The sequence below is a fragment of the Amphiura filiformis genome, chromosome 1, assembly GCF_039555335.1.
Source record: "Amphiura filiformis chromosome 1, Afil_fr2py, whole genome shotgun sequence".
Classification (NCBI taxonomy): Eukaryota; Metazoa; Echinodermata; class Ophiuroidea; order Amphilepidida; family Amphiuridae; genus Amphiura; species Amphiura filiformis.
In genome coordinates, this window is record NC_092628.1 from 14,732,746 (window position 1) to 14,752,790 (window position 20,045).

General features: G+C 36.1%; 1 protein-coding gene across 5 annotated transcripts; it reads right to left on the minus strand.

The window, feature by feature from the left end:
- Window positions 1-2,025: 2,025 nt before the first annotated feature.
- On the minus strand, window positions 2,026-16,773 carry LOC140158270 (homeobox protein OTX2-like). 5 transcript variants are annotated; one of them, XM_072181469.1, is made up of 3 exons: window positions 16,315-16,773; window positions 9,678-9,883; window positions 2,026-5,485 (listed from the first exon to the last, which is right to left on the minus strand). In XM_072181469.1, exons 1-3 carry the CDS (start codon window positions 16,565-16,567, stop codon window positions 4,901-4,903), a joined length of 1,044 nt encoding a protein of 347 aa, XP_072037570.1. In that variant the 5' UTR covers window positions 16,568-16,773; the 3' UTR covers window positions 2,026-4,900. The 5 variants fall into 5 exon arrangements, with proteins under 5 accessions (XP_072037570.1, XP_072037702.1, XP_072037639.1 ...); XM_072181601.1 differs by having other exon boundaries at window positions 9,678-9,829; window positions 16,315-16,771; XM_072181538.1 differs by having other exon boundaries at window positions 9,678-9,829; window positions 16,303-16,770.
- Between the last annotated feature and the right edge of the window lie 3,272 nt (window positions 16,774-20,045).

The following is a 20,045-nucleotide window of genomic DNA, read 5'->3' on the forward strand; positions in this document are numbered from 1 at the left end:
CCCCCAATAACTTGGGTGCTCATGTGCAAGTACCATATAAACTCTTCCGGAGCCTCTGACACCTTTATCAAAATTTGTGCTACTTATATTTATAAAATGTCTATACATTTTCAAGTGCAACATAAAATCATGGGGTGTCAAATTTGCAAAAGGGGCATATAAATGTACCTCAATATAACTTGTAAGACGAACAGCCCCTCAGGAGTGTACATCAAAATGGCTTATACGGGTTCTTTATTTTAAAAAAAGGGGGTGCGAGGTGCGGACCCTGCTCCAGGCGGCCGTATGCAATTCAATACACTTCGCATACTGCTGATTAGCCCCGCTTTCAACTTTTGCCGATTTGGGGCAGATTTTTTCCTCTTTCTTACAATTTCGCATTTCGTTTGGCCTTCTCTTTTTCTTTGCGTTGGCCTTTAGGGTGAGATTCATGAAATTGGAATAGTTATAAATGTGGATGTATGAATGCAGGTATGATAATACTAAGGGTGGTCTTAACCCTGGAATTATGGAAACTTTAGGGCCTCATAACTGCTTAAAGCCATATTATAACATTTGCTGAGGAAGACGCCCTCACTGAATTTTTAAAATTCCTTTTTTACACGATTAAATTGTACTTTATTAAACCAATATACCCTGCAAAAATCAAGACTCTAAGTGCTGTAGTTTTGTCAAAATCCGTGATTTTGAATTAAAGGCTGATTCAGCGCTTTATTATTACGATGGAATTATTAGTCGAACGCATACACGATGTTCATAACACACAGTACGTCCCGGCGTGCGGGACGGTGATATACACAACAAAGGGTCGTACCACAACATGACCGAAGGAGTGGTACGTATTGGCGACATGTGCGCGCGCTGGTAGTAAATTCCAATTTTCTTTGCTTTGCCGTAGTTGTACGGCTCAAAAATAAAAGGGGATATATCTGACAGTAAAAGCTAACATTTTATGACAAAGAAATGCTAATCTATTTTGTTTGAAAATGTTATAATATTGCTTTAATTGTATTTGAAATTTGGGCGAAAATCATGGTTTTTAAATTATTTTGGGGCATTTTGCTTTTTTGAAATTCGCAATGTAATACACATTTTATGGTAAATGATTAAAAATTGATATTTTTGATATTTAACAGTACTCGAAGTAAACTTTATAAATCTGATGATTTATACTTAAAGTGAATGTAGGTGGGATGAAAAGCCGACGATCAATTGAAAATTGTGAAGATGTGGATTTTCCCCAAAAAAACACACATACAAATAGGTCTTTTGGGAAAAAAATCCATATCTTCAATATGAAAGGTCAAAATTTTCAATTGATAGTCGGCTTTTCCTCCCAGCTACATACACTTTAAGAATATATCAATAGATTTATAAAATTTACTTCGAGGACTGTTATAGATCAAAAATTTGAAAAATGTCAAATTTTAATAATTTGTCATAAAATTTGTATTATATCGTGAATTTCAAAAAAATGAAAATTATTTGATATCAGAAAGATATTCTTCGTATTCAGAATGCAATTCGATATGTCTGATGTGCTCTCATGTCCCACAAAAAATACTGTCGAAACGCTCATTCCAGATCCCTTAAGACGAACGTTTTCACAACAATTATTATACTAGGCCTAGTAATATTAAGACTCATGAGTTCCTGGCCCCAATGATGGTGCTATAGTTTGTAGTGTAAAATATTGGACACACCAGGAGCCAAAGCTTGGTAACCATGGGGTAAACAAGCACAGCTTCTGCTTAATATAGGCCTCGCTTATAAAATATAATATTGTATGCTTCTTTTTTTTAAATATCAGCTTGAAACAAAAGTATCAGCTGAGTTATATTTGGGATACCTGCCTTTTATAAATAATGGTACAACTTGCCGCTTGTCGCTACTTAATCAGTCCGTAAACTGATTTTCTCATCCCGATAGCAAGTTATTGAGGTGTCGCTCTTCCCGACGATGGATATAAACCACAGGGCCTACTATTAACATAACAAAAATTAAACACAGGACTCCTTCAATGTGTTCTTTATGGGTTTCATAGTTTATTTTTTGTTTATAAATAAACAAGGCAAAAAATACAATATTTACAAACTTATGGGATGACATTTCATCAACAAATATTAGATCAACAATAAACATTATAAAGGTTAAAAAGCCACCGTATGCTCGCATTGGTAGGACCCTATACTGCCAAGCGATGGTGAAGTACAATCATACATAATAATATTCTTGGAATTGGTATTACGTGCATGCCGGATTTGGCATTCATATTACAGACCTGACCTACATGAAGCCATGCGTACTACTGAGGCTCCTTGAGATCAAAATACTGATGTAAATGATCGAAAAACCCGGGTACCCGATACGTCGAAATATCGGTCAACCCTAGTATTTTCACTCAAAACAACATTGCCGCGTACACTGAGGGAATTCATAAACAACATAAATGTTGACCTTTTGATTTTTGTAGTATAATACTAAATGAGAAAAAATAAATCTTCAAGTAAAACAATGAAATTCTAGTACCATTAATAAAATTGTGGTTTTACTTATTCAGTGCACTTGTTGTTTTAAAAAGATACAAATGACCAAGACCGAATATAAAAGACTAGTTTGCGTCTGACGTCAGGGCAAAGGCGCGGCGTGATTGGCTGCTGACCTGCACAGTACAGCATTTTTGGTTTGGTTGACTGAACGTCATACGCAAGCTAGTCTCTTTATCATGTTTATTTCGGTCTCTCTCGTGTCGAATACGTGGACTACTTGCTCTTTTTGGCTAAAGAAAAAAATATTTGTTGTAAAAATATGAAATTTTAACCAAAAATGAGAATAATGATTGTGAATCTTAATTGAGTACATTTTGGATCGGAAAAAAATCATTTGAATACTCATTGAGGCTCATATTCAAAACCAAAATGATAATTCGGCTATAGTATGTAAAATGTTAAAATGTTCAAATTTCATGATATTTGTCCAAATTTGAAAAAACAAACTGACATGACAAAAAAATTAAATGCCTGAATCAGAATTTTTTACCAATTACCCTGTTACCGTATCATGAAAGTACAAGATTGTTAACAATAAATAAACTAAAAAAAGAATAAAAATAATAATGAGCAATTTTGCCAGTTAATATTTCACACTTCCATTTTAGGCAGAAAAAATACTAGAGAGTTACATAATAATAGAGTTGGCATTGTGCTTGAACCCTTCTGACAATAAATGAATGTCAATAGTGCTTATAATTCTTTTATTTACACAAATTGTTTCAAATTAAATACACACAGAACTAGAACATAACGGATTTGTGAGTAAACATGAATGCACAAAGTTGTTATTTTGGACTTTTGAGGTATTTTTTTTAAAAAGAAAAGAAAAAAGAAAAAGTTATTAACTAAAATAATTTGTAAGCTACTAAAAAGTAGTCCATCCATCGTGAAGTTCCAATGACGGTTGAGTGCTATCGCACCAAGCTTGTAGCACTAAACCCCCAGTCGTTGGACCTTCTGGAAGGACTACTAAAATGTGGTTTTGATTAGAATTGAAATTATTCAAATGGACAAAGAAAAGGGCAACAGAATTAGCCAAAATAGGCATAAATATGAGCATATCTTTGGGTGACAATGTTTAGCACTTGCCACAAGATAAAGAATTAAGGGGTCGCATGGAGAACTTATATTCGCAACTAAACGGGTGTTAAATGAACCTATTACTCCTTAGTTATGCGATCTGTGCCAAAATGATACAATTGCTTGAACAAAATGAGATGCCCTTCTTTTAACAGAGTGCACAATGCACACATGTTAAGGGTGATACATTGCAGAATAGAAACCATAAAGTGGGGAAATTTACAATGTCATAGTAAACTAACTTCATCAACTGTCTATTTTCAGTTAGCAAAGCCCAACATAGCATAATAAGGCTGAACAAGTTTATACTTTAGTCGCTATCAACAAGCGATTGCCGTTTGACCAATTATGTGGATTCTTGTTGCCTAAAGCAACAACAAACCATGCATGTCATTGGTCAGATTTTAATCACTCACTATTGGCGACTCCTGTATAAATTCAGACCAAGATGAAGTTGCACCATATATTGTAAGATCTCCCCAATAACTTAGTTCACCACTGGTTGACATATCTATGGCATTATTTTTTTGCCAAAGTCACCATTTTAGATTTAAAGCATAAATACAACAAAGTAAATCTTTGGTAGAACAAAATTAAATAGAGTGTCCTATTATTCATTAAAGACACAACATTCACTAGTTTGTAACAGACTGGTATGAAGACTACATATAAAAGCACAGCCAGAATCCCTCTTTCATGTGTATACTCTAAGAATGGGCTACCACATTGGTACACCTCTTAATTATCACTTGGACAATGGTTCCTATATAGTTACTCACTGGTACCTACACATACACCATCAAATAGTTTACTGATGTAGACCACAAATACACAGGGGTACTACACAAGTATCCTAAGGTACACCGACGCTGTATTTGAGGACCCTGCTTAGAGTAATACATGGAGAGGGAATCTGGCCCTGTATCAGAAGTAATAAGTGTGTGGCATGAGATGTTGAATACTGCCCTCTATTGGCAGGGATTGAATGATGAGTGGTTTTGTGATTTGGTCTTTTAATACATCGGTTACATCCTAATAATTTCAGGTTTCAAAATCTTTACCAGTTGACCATTTGTTGACAGCATGAATAAATAACACTTTTCTTTCCTTGGAATCCATCAAACATCTAATTATGTAGGTTCAAAGTTCAGAGTTCATAAAAAAGTCTTCGTTGAGTGCCACTTATGGAGGAAATTTATCAATTCCAACAAAACAGTTTGTGACATATAAAAAGTACTTTAACAGACTCTTCAACAGTTGCAGAGGGGTTACAATACTTGGAATTTCCATGATGAGGTGTCTTTACTTTCTACACAGTCTGATGAGTTAGGTAAAGAGGTGGGTGTCATATGGGGCATGGCTGCTGAGCCCATGGATGCCATGCTGGCGTGGTGCGACGGATGGGATGGAATTTGTGAGGGCGCTGATCCCATGTGATGATTGCCATTCATAGGGGGTGGTGTCATCTGCGAGAATTGCGGTACAGGAGGGAGGTAATCCAGGTTGGAAAAATACGATGATTGGTAGCTTTGTGGGTAGCCTGCTGTCTGTGCATTGTGCATTGGGTACGCTGACGTGTGTTGCATACAGCTACTGTTAGTCATGTTATTCAGCGACTCGCTCATGGTAGGTGGCGCTATTGCAGCAGGACTCCAGATTGTGTTGTTGTTGGGCATAGTTGTTGGCGTAGGGGGTGATTTGCTGTTGTAGTTTGGTTCACTAGTTGGTGTTGTGGGTGAGTCCCTTGGAGGGGATTTCCTAGGTTTGACAGGCTTGGGTTTGGAGGGAGTGCCGCCATTTTGTTGTTGCTGTGCTTGCTGTCTACATTTTGCTCTCCTGTTCTTGAACCACACCTGAAATGACACATAAAAATGAAGAGAGAATGTTAAACATTTGTATACAAATAACATCCAAATACATACGGTATACAACCCACAACCCTATTCACCCTACTCCCCACTCCCCAACTCAAATCAACAAGTCTCCAACACACATACTCAAAGCCTATCCTATCAACATTATTCTTTTCCTACCACACAAATTTCAAGTGAACCTATCTTTTCTGTGCCTAAGCTCTTGTCATTTCAGAATTTGAATCCCAATTTTTATCACAATAGAGTTATCATGGTTTATGTCTAAATTTTAAAAAGACTACAAGATTGGTGACGATTCTAGAAGAGTTGACAGGAGTTATAGGAGTTAATGTTTTTTGCTGTTTCAGTGTGCATGTTCTCACCATTGATGGTTTGGTGAACTGTCATGTAACATGGATGTAAGCGTGATCCTAAAAATGCCTTTCACGGTGACCCAAACTATTTACAAGACCTCTTCTGCATTGAGGCTGGCCTTCCCTTTTAAAGGGAATTTTTTTGAACCATGCATTGGAAGTAACGTTATGCTTTCAAACAAGTACGAATTAGTTAATATAATATATGTCAAATAATATGGCATGACCCTTCAAAATGATATTTGCTGTTTTTCTTTTTTTGAACTGAACTTATATCAGAGATTCGTGTTGTGTATTACCCAAGATAAATCGCGTGATGAAGCGATCTCGTCTCTGTCAGTAAACGGGCGAAATTTCCAATACCTTAGTAAAATTTCAGAAACCAGCGTACAAAATGTTCTGTCATTGAGGTCCGTTTTTTGGTGTTCTTATAAAAGCCAAACCGAGGGAGGCGTGCAAACACTGCAAAGCTAACAATCGTTGTGCAATAGCAAATTCAACGTGGAAAAGAGGAAATAGAGGGGAGTCAAAAATTGAATAATGCCGTGATGACATTGGCAGTGTGTGTTTGTGTAAATATGAACCCAGAGCAAACCAACTTGTTGAAAAAATAGAGTTGCTCAATGTTGGCATTGTTCAAATGTTGAACCAAGATCGAAATCATGGTGGTATCTCAACGTTGTTATGTAATTGTAAGTTTAATGATTTGAAGAGAAAATATTTGTGACAAAAAAGGTTGGGTGTATATCGCGTTTGGATAAGGTTCACATGGATCATGAGACGTTTGTATTGTAGGCATATGTGTGTATATCAGAGTAAAGGTCAAAGTACTCCTTGAAATCTGAATTTCTTGTATATAGGTGACAAAATCTCATAAATATTGGTCCCTGCATTTATACCCAAATAATTAAGAAAGCATCAATTCAAATGTATTGAAATAAATAGTAACTGATATAGGGTATACATTGATACATTTACGGCCTACATTATTGGCTACTTCTTGAGATGCAGCTTATATCCCGGAATTTACGGTAGTATATGCATTAATGTTATCGTTGGGTCACGCAGCAACGATGACACTTGAAGAGAACAACTTGATGATCAAAATCATTCCATTACATGAATATTTATTTAGTTACCAAATTAACATATAAAGGTATGAATATGTAAGGTTAATTAGCCAGGTGTGTAGGTAAATGTCCAATAACATTATGACACTTGAAGTTGAAGGAGCGCTGAAAACGGCAAGTGTTATAATTATGTAGACCGAACATTCTATTTGCAGTAATACAGCCTGAAGCAGCCGAATTGAATTCGATAATTACTAAAACAACACTCATTAATTAGGAAACCAATTAGTGCTTTGGACATTGCAGTTATAAAGAAGCACGACAATACTGCGATGGCTATCGTGACTATACATTGTATGGCTGCCGGAACTCGACTTGCTCATATTTTTCGTTTATCTCTTTCTAAATGCACAGGTACTTGAACATGTAATTAAAGCACCGAGTCGCAATTATACATATTCTGTTTTTAAAAAGGCATTTGTTTTCATATTAATATGTAAAGCAAATGCTACTTAATATTTATAACAAAATAAATTAGATTGAAACGGCAAAATATGCTATAGTCTGTTTAGCTTATTTTAAATCAAAGATCTTTGTTTAAATGAATCTCGAGAAATTAAGAAATGCACTTCAATGTCCAACACATTTACTAGTGTAATGAAATTTTTGCTATCGATTCTATTTTAATCTTCCAAGCGATGTGCATGCATTTTTCAATTTAAAAGATCGACAACCAACCAAGGTGTCAGTTCGCGTCACACGCGAGAAGTCTCAAACGAATGACATCACTCGTAAAAACTTTTTTTCGCCACAAGCAGGACAAAACGTCCAACTCATTGAAGTCACTAGAAACTTTCAAAAAGCCCCAAAACACTAAAACAACACGAATTACCATTGCAGTGCGGTGTTTCAGCCCACGGTATCAACCAGAAAAAGTTGGGTCTATAACTGTAAGCCTTGTTTATGATCACTTTATTACCGGGTTTCTTTTGAAAACTTTTCTATGGTACTGTGCACCTGAACGCTCTCGGCGTTTGCCTAACTTCACTTCGCCGAGGTTTGTCCCTAATTTTGCGGTCACTACCCAAGTTCTATCCCATGCACTCCCTTTTAAAAACATCCTCCAAATCAAAATACAATTTACCCGGGTGTACTGATGGAACAATATTCAGTAACAAAAAGGCACAAAAGAATATGACCAAAAGTCATAATTAATGGCCCAATTATTTAGCACATGAGTATAACACAATAAATGAATGGCAATAGCAAGAACAAACCAATTTTAGCGTGTATTATACAATAATAACGTCTAATTAATGCTGAGAAACTTGAACATTAATATCGCCATACATGCCTTACACGCATTCATGCATCCCCATTTATAACTATTCCAATTTCTTGAATCTCCCCCTAAAGGCCAATGCAAAGAAAAAGAGAAGGCCAAACGAAATGCGAAATTGTAAGAAAGAGGAAAAAATCTGCCCCAAATCGGCAAAAGTTAAAAGCGGGGCTAATTAGCAGTATGTGGAGTGTATTGAATCGCGTACGGCCGCCTGGAGCAGAGTCCGCACCTCGGCTTACACCCCCTTTTATAGAAACCGTAACAGGGCCATTTTTGTTCCGAAGTACACTCCCGAGGGGTTATTCCTCTTACAAACCAAAAATGAAGGCCTATTATTACTTTTGGGTACATTATATGCCCTTTTTAACACCCCAAATACAAGGAGTGATGATCAAACTTCATGTCGCGGTTGCGTTCAAAATTTCTTAAGTGTTAAAACTGCGGTGCAATTAAATTTGTCACGAGTTTAAAACTTTGATTTCATGCCTTTTTTATTCGTTCGATTTGTTGAATGAGAAACTAAGTATAATGGTAAATGTCTGACATGAAATTGGAATGAATCGATGCCTATTGCTGACTGGAATATTATGTTATTTTTTTAAGTTTTTAAGATCACGAGTATATATGATCGAACATGATTCGGGATTAAAAGTTTTTTGTCAATATCAGGAGGATAGAGTCGAGATCAAGAGTTTATAGAGCGAATAAGAATCGCGATTATTTGATCTATTCCAGCTCCAGTGACACCTCATTAATTTCCACGGACCTTTGAATAATTATATTGAAATATTAGTCATTTAGTGCTTTCTTAGAAATATCAATACAACAGGGTTGTTCATGCTTCTCTAGTGAACATTTAAGCCTGGTGGTCCTTTACTCAGGAAAATATGCATGAGATGTCACTGGAGTTGCAACAGGTAAGAGTAGGACCTATTTCAAATGATTTGAAAGAACATGGACCTTTGAATATATTGAAATATTACTAGTCATTCATATCTTGAATGTGCTTTTGAAGTTTTGACTCTGGTTAAATGTTTAACTTCTTTCTTTAAACGGTCGCTCCGTGTCGAAACATCTTGAGTCCTGATATGGTCAACATCAGTTTATGTTACTTTCCTTGGAACTGCAATTTGACCAATATCATTTGGCATTCATTGGTCAATTTTGGCGTGTCATTTTCTAGAAACAAGTACAAGTTAAACTCGGGCAAAATTCTTTCTTTTCAAAGAAAATCAATTTCTGATAGGTAGATTTATAGTTCTAAAAGTGACCTGCCAAAGTTAGCACTGCATGCATGCCAAAGTTACCACATTAAACGGTACAAGCAGACATACAGACATAGACCAAAGATACTCAAAACATTATTGAGTATCTTTGGTCAGACAAAAATCTTCAGCCAAACTCACCTGTACTCTTGACTCAGGCAGGTTGATTTTCAGTGCTACCTCTTCTCTCATGAAGATATCTGGATATCTGGTCTTGCCAAACAGCGCCTCCAAGACATCGAGTTGCGCCCTTGTGAATGTGGTTCTCTCCCGTCTCTGCTTCCTTGGCGGATCTGCGTATGGATTATATGAAAGACCAGCATAGGTCAGATCACGAGGACCTAAGCCTATCCATGTCAAAAATGGACAGGGGGAGGCAAAAGAGAAAGAACTTGGTCGATACCTTGTGCGGATATATACATGTGACTCAACTTTGTGTACTGGGTGAGGGCGCTGCATGAATGAATTTGGGCAGGGGGGTCGGAGGGGGCTTATAATTATGTGAGGGAGCACTTATTGGGAAGCTTTTAAAATATTTATACAGGCCCTGAAGTGTGCGTATGATTTGTAGACCTTACTTGCCAAAATGTGCCAGAGAAGATGAGATACACGTGTACATCAGTCTTAAACTTTACATTGTATCGGGTTTGAATGTAAAAACGATGTACATATTTACAGTTTTGAGAAACTGGCCCGGGAAACTGAATGCTAACATACAACTTACCCGAGAAGTCTAGCTTCGAATTTGCTCACCGATAGCTTCGCATTCGTAACAAAATTCGTGTGTAAATTCGAAGCCAGGCTACTATAGTATCATAAAACTATAGATTGAACTTTCATAAGTTAATCATTTATTCTATATAATAATAATTACTACTTGCAATATACATTACATATAACCAGACATATAACAGAGAACATTTTATGAGCAGTAGACATATTGTTTGAAAAATATACATGCGTGGAAAGAAGAACGACATTTTCTTATTTAAACTTGTTAATGTTAGAAAGTCGGAACATATGAATTCAGTTTAATTGATCACATGATGATGTATGAATATGTATACATTATTTAAGAAACAAAAATAATATGCAAATTGAACAGTGGTTGATAAAGTAAAGTTCAATCATTTAATAATATGCTATAACTCCAACAAACCTAAAACATCACAAAACAAGCCACTAAAAGCAATAACCATCAAAAACCTCACAATAATCATGTAAAACGATGAACAAAATGAACCTCCTCAAGAAACACAATCAGAACCTTACCTCCAAGCTGATGTGAATGTGGATGGGGTCCGGGATGGGGCGCATGATAATGTGGCATCCGAGATGGGACCTGCATCCCCGGGACCTGCATAGGACCGCGAGGACCGTGATGGGCTTCCATCGGCGGCAAAGCATGCGGGTACTGGAATCCTTGTATGTGATGGTAAAATGGATGAGGAATGCACCCGCACCACCTCCACCCATCGCTGCCAAAACATCCTGGTGCTGCGATGATGTCACTGGACCGGGGGAGGCAAAGACTGTGGTGGCACTGTCATCATTGGGCTACCCGGTACGGATGAAGTCGGCGTAGGCGGTAGTTGATGCTGTAAGTCCGTGCAGGGATCCGTGGGTGATTGCAGGGGACTCTCCGGTTCAAGTTTGGTCACAGTTATCGGATGAGGTGGGTCTGATTTTACAAGATTAACAGGATGAGGAGCAGATTCATCTCCATGTCCGTGTTCCATGTTTCCATTAGTAGTAGGGTGATTATCCATAGGGTTCGACACTGTTTCCACAATGGCCGCCATTTTGATCCAAATAACACAACAACTCGCAGTGCTTACGACACAACAACTACAGGAGAACTAAGCTGACACATCAACACGGTAGACTGACTAGTTCAAATATGCCAAAGAAATCCAGTTTACAAAAGCCTATAGAAAGCAAACTCAAGTGCTATGACAGTCAAGAGTATCGTCATACCCCATTCACAAGTTTGAAGTGATAATGAGGTTTTACAACTTGGTCAACGCCTATTGTTTTGCTACCCCTCCCGCAGTGCCATTATGTCCACAGATTCCTTTTGAGAACTACCGCACCATCACGCTAACAACTTCAGCGAAAACCAAGGCGCTAATTGAAATGTATTGTTATGAGACTAGATAGCAAAGACGCTTATCATCAACGTGACTAAAGAAGCATGACGGAATCCTCTTGTCATGCATCATGGGTGTAAATAGCTTCACTCGTCAAGCTTGGGCTAAGCCTCTAAATCGGCCTATTATTGGGCCATAATCGTCCAATCAGGAGTGAGCGATTCACTGATCGGAGCTTGAGGTCACCTACGCCTATTCACGGATGAAAAGGATGGCAATATCATCTGTGATTAAGATTAGGGGCCATGTATTTAATAACTTCACAATTGAACTAGCAAAGTAGATTTTTATAGGCCAAAATTTTTGTTTAAATCAATGATGTAGATTTTAAGATGGGATAAAGAAATCGGGGATTATTCCAAAGAAAATCATGCAAAATTTAAATTATTGACTTTTTAATGAGGCCTATAAACACTGAAGAAGATCGTTGATTTTATAATTTCATTATTCATTGCATTTGAAACTAGATGGTGCATTTCTGATCCCAGGTAAATTAAAATATAGCTTTGACATAATTTCTATGTGAAATTTGGGATTTTATTCGACATAAACGATTCAATGAATTTAATTATCTCTACGTATTTCTACCGCGGTTTAAAAAAATTGTATAGTCAACTACAGCTACCGTTCTGTTGCACCAAACTTTTGTGTTGTATACAAATCGTCATTTTAAACTATACTTAAACAATTAAATCCTATAAACCTTTAACAAAACAGTTTGTATGTTTCGGAAGTGGAATTAATAATGCTCCAATCTTTGTTGATCATGTTGATCTAAAGACTAATACCAGCTAAATAACGGAACATCCAAGGACCATTTAACATTAAACAATCTGCACCATATCATAAGATCTTCCGATTGAAAAACTAAGTATATATCAGACTATACAATGTATTACTCGTAATGCTGATGATAAACTTGTTGGAATACGTTATACAAGCACAACTATTTACGTGTTTTAAAGTGGAATTATTATAAAGATGAAATCTTTGTTGTACTTTAGATATAAAAGATGTGCGCAATGTTCTAAAATCCACCAAGTTAAAACTTAAGGATTATACCACTGTTAACTCGTCAAGGTACCATCGCGCTGTATTTGATACCTATAGATCCCGATTTACTTTTCATTTGAAAGTGGAATTAACGAACAACAATTCAAATCCTATCTCATAAAATCCCAAGCATGCAGCTTTATAATACATGTCCTAAACGTTGTTTGGCTAAATTGACGGATAAAACTGTCTTAATATGATTACGGATTTACAAGTTTACAACACAATGTCCTCAGCAATCATTGGCAATGTCAGGGGATTCCCACTCTATACTATTGTGATGATTGTAAATATTGGGAAAACCCCTGGATTATGCCATATCGGATATATTGGATTTAAAAACGCAATCACAGGATTGTATTATAAAATAATCCGGCCACTCGATTCACAAATAAATACAGCCTTACTCTGATAATAATCAGCCTTCAGTTGGACTTTTACAAGATCATGATATTTGACTTGAACCATGTTATACGTAAATGCGCATGAACTTGGACCACCCTTAGGACGATTTTATCAAACGATTTTTAGACGAATTCCTCAAAAACCGACATTTGTAATGCAAAGACCAAAGCAAGAAATATTGACCAACTACCACTTGTAGGAAATAACCGCATAGAATTCACAATAGCAAAGAAAGAAATCGACAAAAGATGTCATTTCGATCGAGAGAAGTTCCCGCTCGATTTTTTCGATTCGGGCGTCATGAATCGGAACTTCGTAACCAGATTTTTTGTTGCTGCCAGTCAGAATCAATACCACATTGCGTATCATTACACTGCTTTTGTAAAGTGCCCCCACTCTTGCACATTCTGTGATGATACATATATTTTGTTTTATTTCGTTTTTCTTATGGAGCACTGACTAAACAAGTTTACCGAGGACAATAACTGGTTCCTCCGGGCCCGGATCTAATCGATACATTATCGTCTCTGATTATTGATTAGGCTGTGGTGTCTTTGTGCTCGTATTCACTTAGGTAGAAATGAGAGGTCCCCTACCTCAACATTAAATTAAGCGAGAACAAAGCTTAGAACATATTCATTTGGTTAACATTTTTTTGCCACGTCCAAAACAAGATAACATGGAAAAATGATTCCAAATCTTGAAGACAAAAATGATAAAATTAGCCAAATATATAGAAGTATAGGTGATAGATTGTGGAAATATCTTTTTGGATCTGCAATTCACTATAAAGTTAAACTCAGTCACAAACTTCAATTTAGTTATCATTATAATTACAAATATATATATGTGCCAGAATTGTGACAGAAAGTTCGTTAAAAGTACAATCATGGTACATAATGTGGTGAAACCCCCGCAAAAAAAAGCAGATATAGGTGTTAGATTGTCAGGTGATTGTGTTAAAACTTAGGATTGTTTGGGTTTCTTCAGTTTTGATAAAGTGTTCATACATCCATGAATAAATTGGAATGTATTTTGCGACTTTTGCGTTGACTGCATGCCTGTGTATATATACCTTAAGAAGTAAACCGGTATAAATTGAGCAAATGAAATAACAAGTGGGCCTACATATACCATGATATACAGGCATGTGATTTTACAATGATTTATAATAATACAGGTGGTAGGCCCGACATCCAGACAAAATTACCAGGACAAATCACCGGGAAAATCGCCGGAGAGCGTTATCAAGACCAAGTGTGAACTTCAAGTCCGCAATATTATTTAGTAATTTCAACATGCGACCGAGTTTAACGAATGATATAATTTTTTGAAAAACTTTTTGAACAAAGTTCCAAGTTGAAAGGCAAGAAATACCAGGCGAAATAAGTCTCATGGACTCCAACATTCAATTATGATTGTGTGATATGCCATGACGCTCTTCAATGAACACATATACCAGTAAGATACAGTCCTTTCAACGATAATTATAATTAAACACCATATACTTTCTTAACTCATAGCCGTGCACCTGTCAAAACCAGTTATTAAATACACTTTTGAAATTATTCCAGAAATTCCTGTCACAAAGATTATACCAGTACAAATTCCAGTCACTGCAATACCAGACCCTAGCTCTATACCACAAAGCCCGTTGCAAATTAGGCAAGCAGAATAATACATGCATATATTTTTGTATCATATGTATAATTTCATTTATAGTACTGCACCTGCGAATGCTATCTACTATTTCCATGTATACAAATAGTATGTCATGCTCTGTAACGGTGTGTCATTTTTTTTTCGAATTACATGACCAATATGTATGATCAAACGTCGTGCACCTTTGGTAATATTTTGGTTAAAATCATTAAGAAATGATACCACCAGTTGGCATTGTTTGTATCACAGTTTTAGAATGTACGTTTTCACATTAGATTAGAACATGAATGTCTACTGCTCATTGTGTTCTCTGTTCAATTAACTTAACGATAATGATGAAAATAATTTTATGAAATTTTACAATTTAGTACTATAAAATATAAATCTAAAGGATATGGTGAATGGTGTACCCTATATAGTGGAGAATATATGGTAAATAGAACTATATGGGGTGTCAGACATCGGGTACAACATGGGTATTTTGAAGTCAGTCAACACCATTAACATGCAAACACGATGCTATTTCCATTGGCTTGTAAAATGTATGGTGACGATGAGGATGTTTAAACAGTGGACGCCGGTTAATGAAGGGAGATCACAGCTAATCGTCATGTTGACAAGATCAGTAGCATAATCCCCACTTATAGGAATGATTAGAGGAAATAGGATTAAGGGGTGAGGATTAATGTTATCTATATTTTGATCAGATGTTAGTTGAGAGGTACTTGAAGTTGACAACCACAGACAGATCCACCGAGAGCGCAATCAAGACGCATGCTCGTTTTCTAATTGGATGAAATAAAATTTTGAATTTGGGCATATAGGCCTATATCTTCCCAGTCTGAAGTTACCGACAGACTAGACAAAGTAAAGATGTTGAGAGCACGATTGGTGTAGTCAATTTTAATGCATAGGCATGTATAATAATTTATGTTTTAGCTTCAATTTCAAACACTTTGTAACTTTATAGCATGAGCTCAACAACAAATACGACGGTTTACAACTTCAAAAGAGTTGTTTAAAATGATCGGATATACATTTTTGCTCGTGTTATGGTAGGCATATTAAAAAACTTTTAAACGGTTTACTGTCGCGGCATGATCATAGACAGTTTAATGGTTATCATGGTTATATACTTGCAAGTGAAAGAGGCGAAAAGTTTGATAATGCGCCATTGAAATTGGGTGAAACTTGAGTTGTATATACAACTTCGTGAAGTTTGCGCTAACTTGAGCCTTATGATAGAAGCTTACAAAATGTTTAAACAAAATTAATTTCTCAGCATTTTTCAAATACATATGCAATTAAATTAAACGCGAAACTATTGCAAACTCTGCCAAACGTTATGTTGCATAACGAGACGAACTGTCAAGTTCAAGCACCACCATCTAAACATGAAACTACGGTTAACTTTAGAACTTTTCTAAACTACCTTAAACTTTTTATAAAAAAATGTACAAAAAAAGAGAAAATGTAAGAAATGGGTGGATACATACATGCATACTTACTGGAGTAGTTCATCGCCGGATGAATAGAGTCTACATTAGGAGATGCTAAGCTTATTCCGTTAACAGAGTATGGAGGGCCCCCTTTTGGCCCGGCATGAACCTGGGGAGGTAGTGTGTAAGCCATGACTGCTGCTGTGGCGGTGGCGGTGACGGCTGGGTGACGGTACGGGGTGACTCTTTCGTTGAAGTGATGCTGATGGGCTGGCCAAATTGAAGCGGTGCTTGTATTGCTGGTAAAACTGGATTGAAACATAAAAAAGTAGATCACACTATAATTTCTCTCATGTGATACCACTGGTATAAATCCAAGGTTGATCCAAAAATGGTTAAATTTCGGACTTATGAGTTGTTTATATGGCGATAATTTTTTTAGCCGCTCGTGTGTGTGTGCTCGTATGGGCTAGCAATGCCGTAAGTGACTGCCGTATTTGTTGCAACGAATTAAAGTAGCATTCATGCCTGTGTACAAGCAATATACAAGGGCCTGACAAATATTATACCAGTGAATAGAGTCCCATAAAGAAACCACCGCTAAACGCCTGCAGTGCCACCAGCGGTTGACACCATCCAGTCAAGTGATTTCGGGAGGTCATAGTTCGCCGCCATTCAATCACCGGACTTCTATCATATACCAGTTTGTGCTTCGAATCACGTGAGGTACTAAGCAAGCCAATCATTGACGAGTATTTTATGCTATCATTGATATTTTCACGTGATTTTTTTTATAGATATATATTGAGGTTAAGGTAATACCAATGTGTGTATATTTCTTCTGTGTTGACGTATCTTCTTTTTCTTAATGTAATTCAAAGTTTGCTCTGTGTATTCTTGTTATATTGTATACTTTAGTTACATGTCGTCCTATTCAAAAAATCCTTTTGTGAGACTGAAACCAGGATTGTGATCATCAGACTGGAAGTTTTAAAGCCCTGCATTGCATGAGTTGTTACGTTTTATTTTCATATTTTTATGTTATTTTTTTCATATTTTTAAAAGTACTTTTGGGTACAAAAGAAAATCGGTTACTTTGAGTCGATGATCCCGAGGTGACATGCGTATGTTTGAGAAATTGTTTTGAAGAAGGAAAAAGGAAGAGTGTGTTTTGAAATCAAACACAACGTGCAAATAAAATACACATAAAATTCGTTTCATATTCTGTGCAAAAAAGGAAATAAAAAGTTATGACAAAAAATAACATTTAATGTTAAGACGTAATCATGGTAATGGTATCATAAGCAGACTTTTTCGATGACATGAAGTCATCACAATGCTATAGATCTAGCATTATTTATTTCATCCCTTTGAACATTTTGACATATTTATGTGATGATATTGAAGTTTGAACAAGCATGTAGACATGTATATACTTTCTCAACTTTCATGTATAGATGAAAGTTAATAATGTGCATAATATACCTGCATAATTTTAATGAACTTAAGGGGGTACTACACCCCTCAATAAATTTGTGACTATTTTTGCATTTTTCTCAAAAACTAATAACACGCTGGTAACAAAAGTTATGTATATTATAGGGGCAAGGTATCCGATTACTACACTGAAATTTCAGTGACCCAAGAGAAGCGGTTCGATACTTATGATAGAAAATGAGGTACCGCTAGGATGTACCTCATTTCCTATCATATCTACTGAACCGCTTGTCTTGAGTTACTGAAATTTCAGTGTAGTAATCGGATTCCTTGCCCCAATAATATATATAACTTTTTTTACCAGTGTGTTATTAATTTTTGAGAAAAATGCAAAAATAGTCACAAATTTACCACAGGGGTGTAGTACCCCCTTAAAATATAAGGCACATAGCTGTACTAAGTTGGTGGACTAAGAACTGAAGAAACACACAAGTTGGAAATCTGGAAATGTACGTGCAATAAGCCTTACATAACAAGTTCGAGTTGGGCCTCAACTTATCCAGTAACTTTATGGTAATTTGTTATTTGATAGGTTTGGTCAGTTTTAACCACTGTGAAATCAAAATTGTTAAAATTGCATTTCGACTGCGGCAAAATCTTGACTTTGCTGCTGCAAATAATAAAGATAATGTGAGATGTATAGACAAAATGTTGGTATACTATACACCAATCTTATTTCCCCTTTTCTTTCCTAACATTTCCAATAATTTTCAGTCACTGCTTTTTTACATTTTACATCAAATGCTTATTTTAAGATTCACAATATAGAAACAAACAGCTTATAAATGATACAAACATGGTTTTAAATGAAACTATTACCGAAAGACGATTTAAAGTCGGTGATGTTTATCTCATCTTATGACGAGAGGCAAAAATCCCGCGTTACAAGCACTGTATCAAGTTGTGAATAGTTTAGTGCATGCGTCAAAATGCATTTATATATGACTGCGGCTGCATTATAAACTCTTTTAAATGCTAAACAATTTCAAAATTATAAACTGGAACAATTAGTACTAAGGAATTGTAGTACTTCTTTGAATGCAGTGTAGATTTGTTCATAGACAATTTAAAGTCGTAATTTTGGATATAGGTCTATTTCAGTTTTCATATATCTAAATTGGCAATTTTTCGCACAGTTATTTTCCCTTCGAATGTCGCTAAACAGATATCATGTCGAACATGGCGTGTGACAACGCAATTTCTTAAATCTCTTATCTTAACTCAAGATCTTTCTTGTTGAGTTCCTTCCTACTTTTTTCCCTCTTTCCTCTCTCTGTCGTGGGAACTCAGGCATATGTTGCTATCGGTGATACGGGGTGTTTCCTCATGCACAGATCACGGCGTAAAGTCACTTACTTAGCCGCGGTTCATCAAATTGCACTCGCGTCAAAATGTCATACAAAAATCATTTCACTGCCTTGTAGTTGTACATGCACGAGTTGTTTACTTTTTTCAGATTTTTTTATACAAATTACTCAACATTCAAAGGATAATCTAAAAAACATGGGATAAATTTTAGAGCTTTTTTCATTCGAATACATTGCTTATGTCGTTTCTAAAATAGTAACCCAGAAAACTTGAATTTTTTTTTGCTAGGCACTCCGCATGATGGAGGTTTATAATGGCAATTTCTTTTCTTTGCAGCATTATAACCACTGCCTCGCGCGTATAATACCACAATTCTCATTGTCCCTAAATGTTAATTAATTAAATTCTCAATAGGCGCTAATTGAGGCGCGCAAAATATTTTTAGTTTAAATACCACGGTACTTACATGGGTTTTTAATTAATTTGATACACGGGTAAGCAAGCAGACCCGATTTTCTTCTCCAGGGCTATATATGACTTGAAGGCAAAAATCAAAAGATATCATTTCACGGGCTGTTAAAATCTGGCGCGGCGTACAACTGACGTGTGATCAGATGATGATGCTCCTAAAGGCTCTTTCGATGTTTTTTCTCATGTTTTTGTTTCCGCTCGTATTGTGTTCAGATTGATTGGTTAAATTGCTATCAAATTCATGACTGTTATTGCAGGAATGATACAAAATATAAACAAACGAAAACCCTACTATACAATTTTTAACATTCGTATGTTGTTGAAAAATGAAAATTAAATAAATAACGCTGATTATACACTTTTGCACCTATCGTCAGAAAAACTATACTTTCGATAGGAGTACAGTCTAGCAATATCTTTTTAAATAGTAATATTCGCTTAAATTGCCCGATTGAATATTCAATCAAATATATTGAATTTTCAATCTTTTGCCGTCCAGAATTAGGGACAAATCGTTTTCGACC

Excerpts from the sequence above, each read along its gene's own strand:
- LOC140158270 (XM_072181409.1), bottom strand. The coding sequence starts at position 16,567 with ATGTTTCAATCCAGTTTTACCAGCAATACAAGCACCGCTTCAATTTGG. Across the intron at positions 9,884-16,302 it reads CTACTCCAGTAAGTATGCAT|GCTTAGGTCCTCGTGATCTG; the intron begins GTATGTATCCAC and ends TGACATGGATAG. Across the intron at positions 5,486-9,677 it reads TGCCTGAGTCAAGAGTACAG|GTGTGGTTCAAGAACAGGAG; the intron begins GTGAGTTTGGCT and ends GTGTCATTTCAG.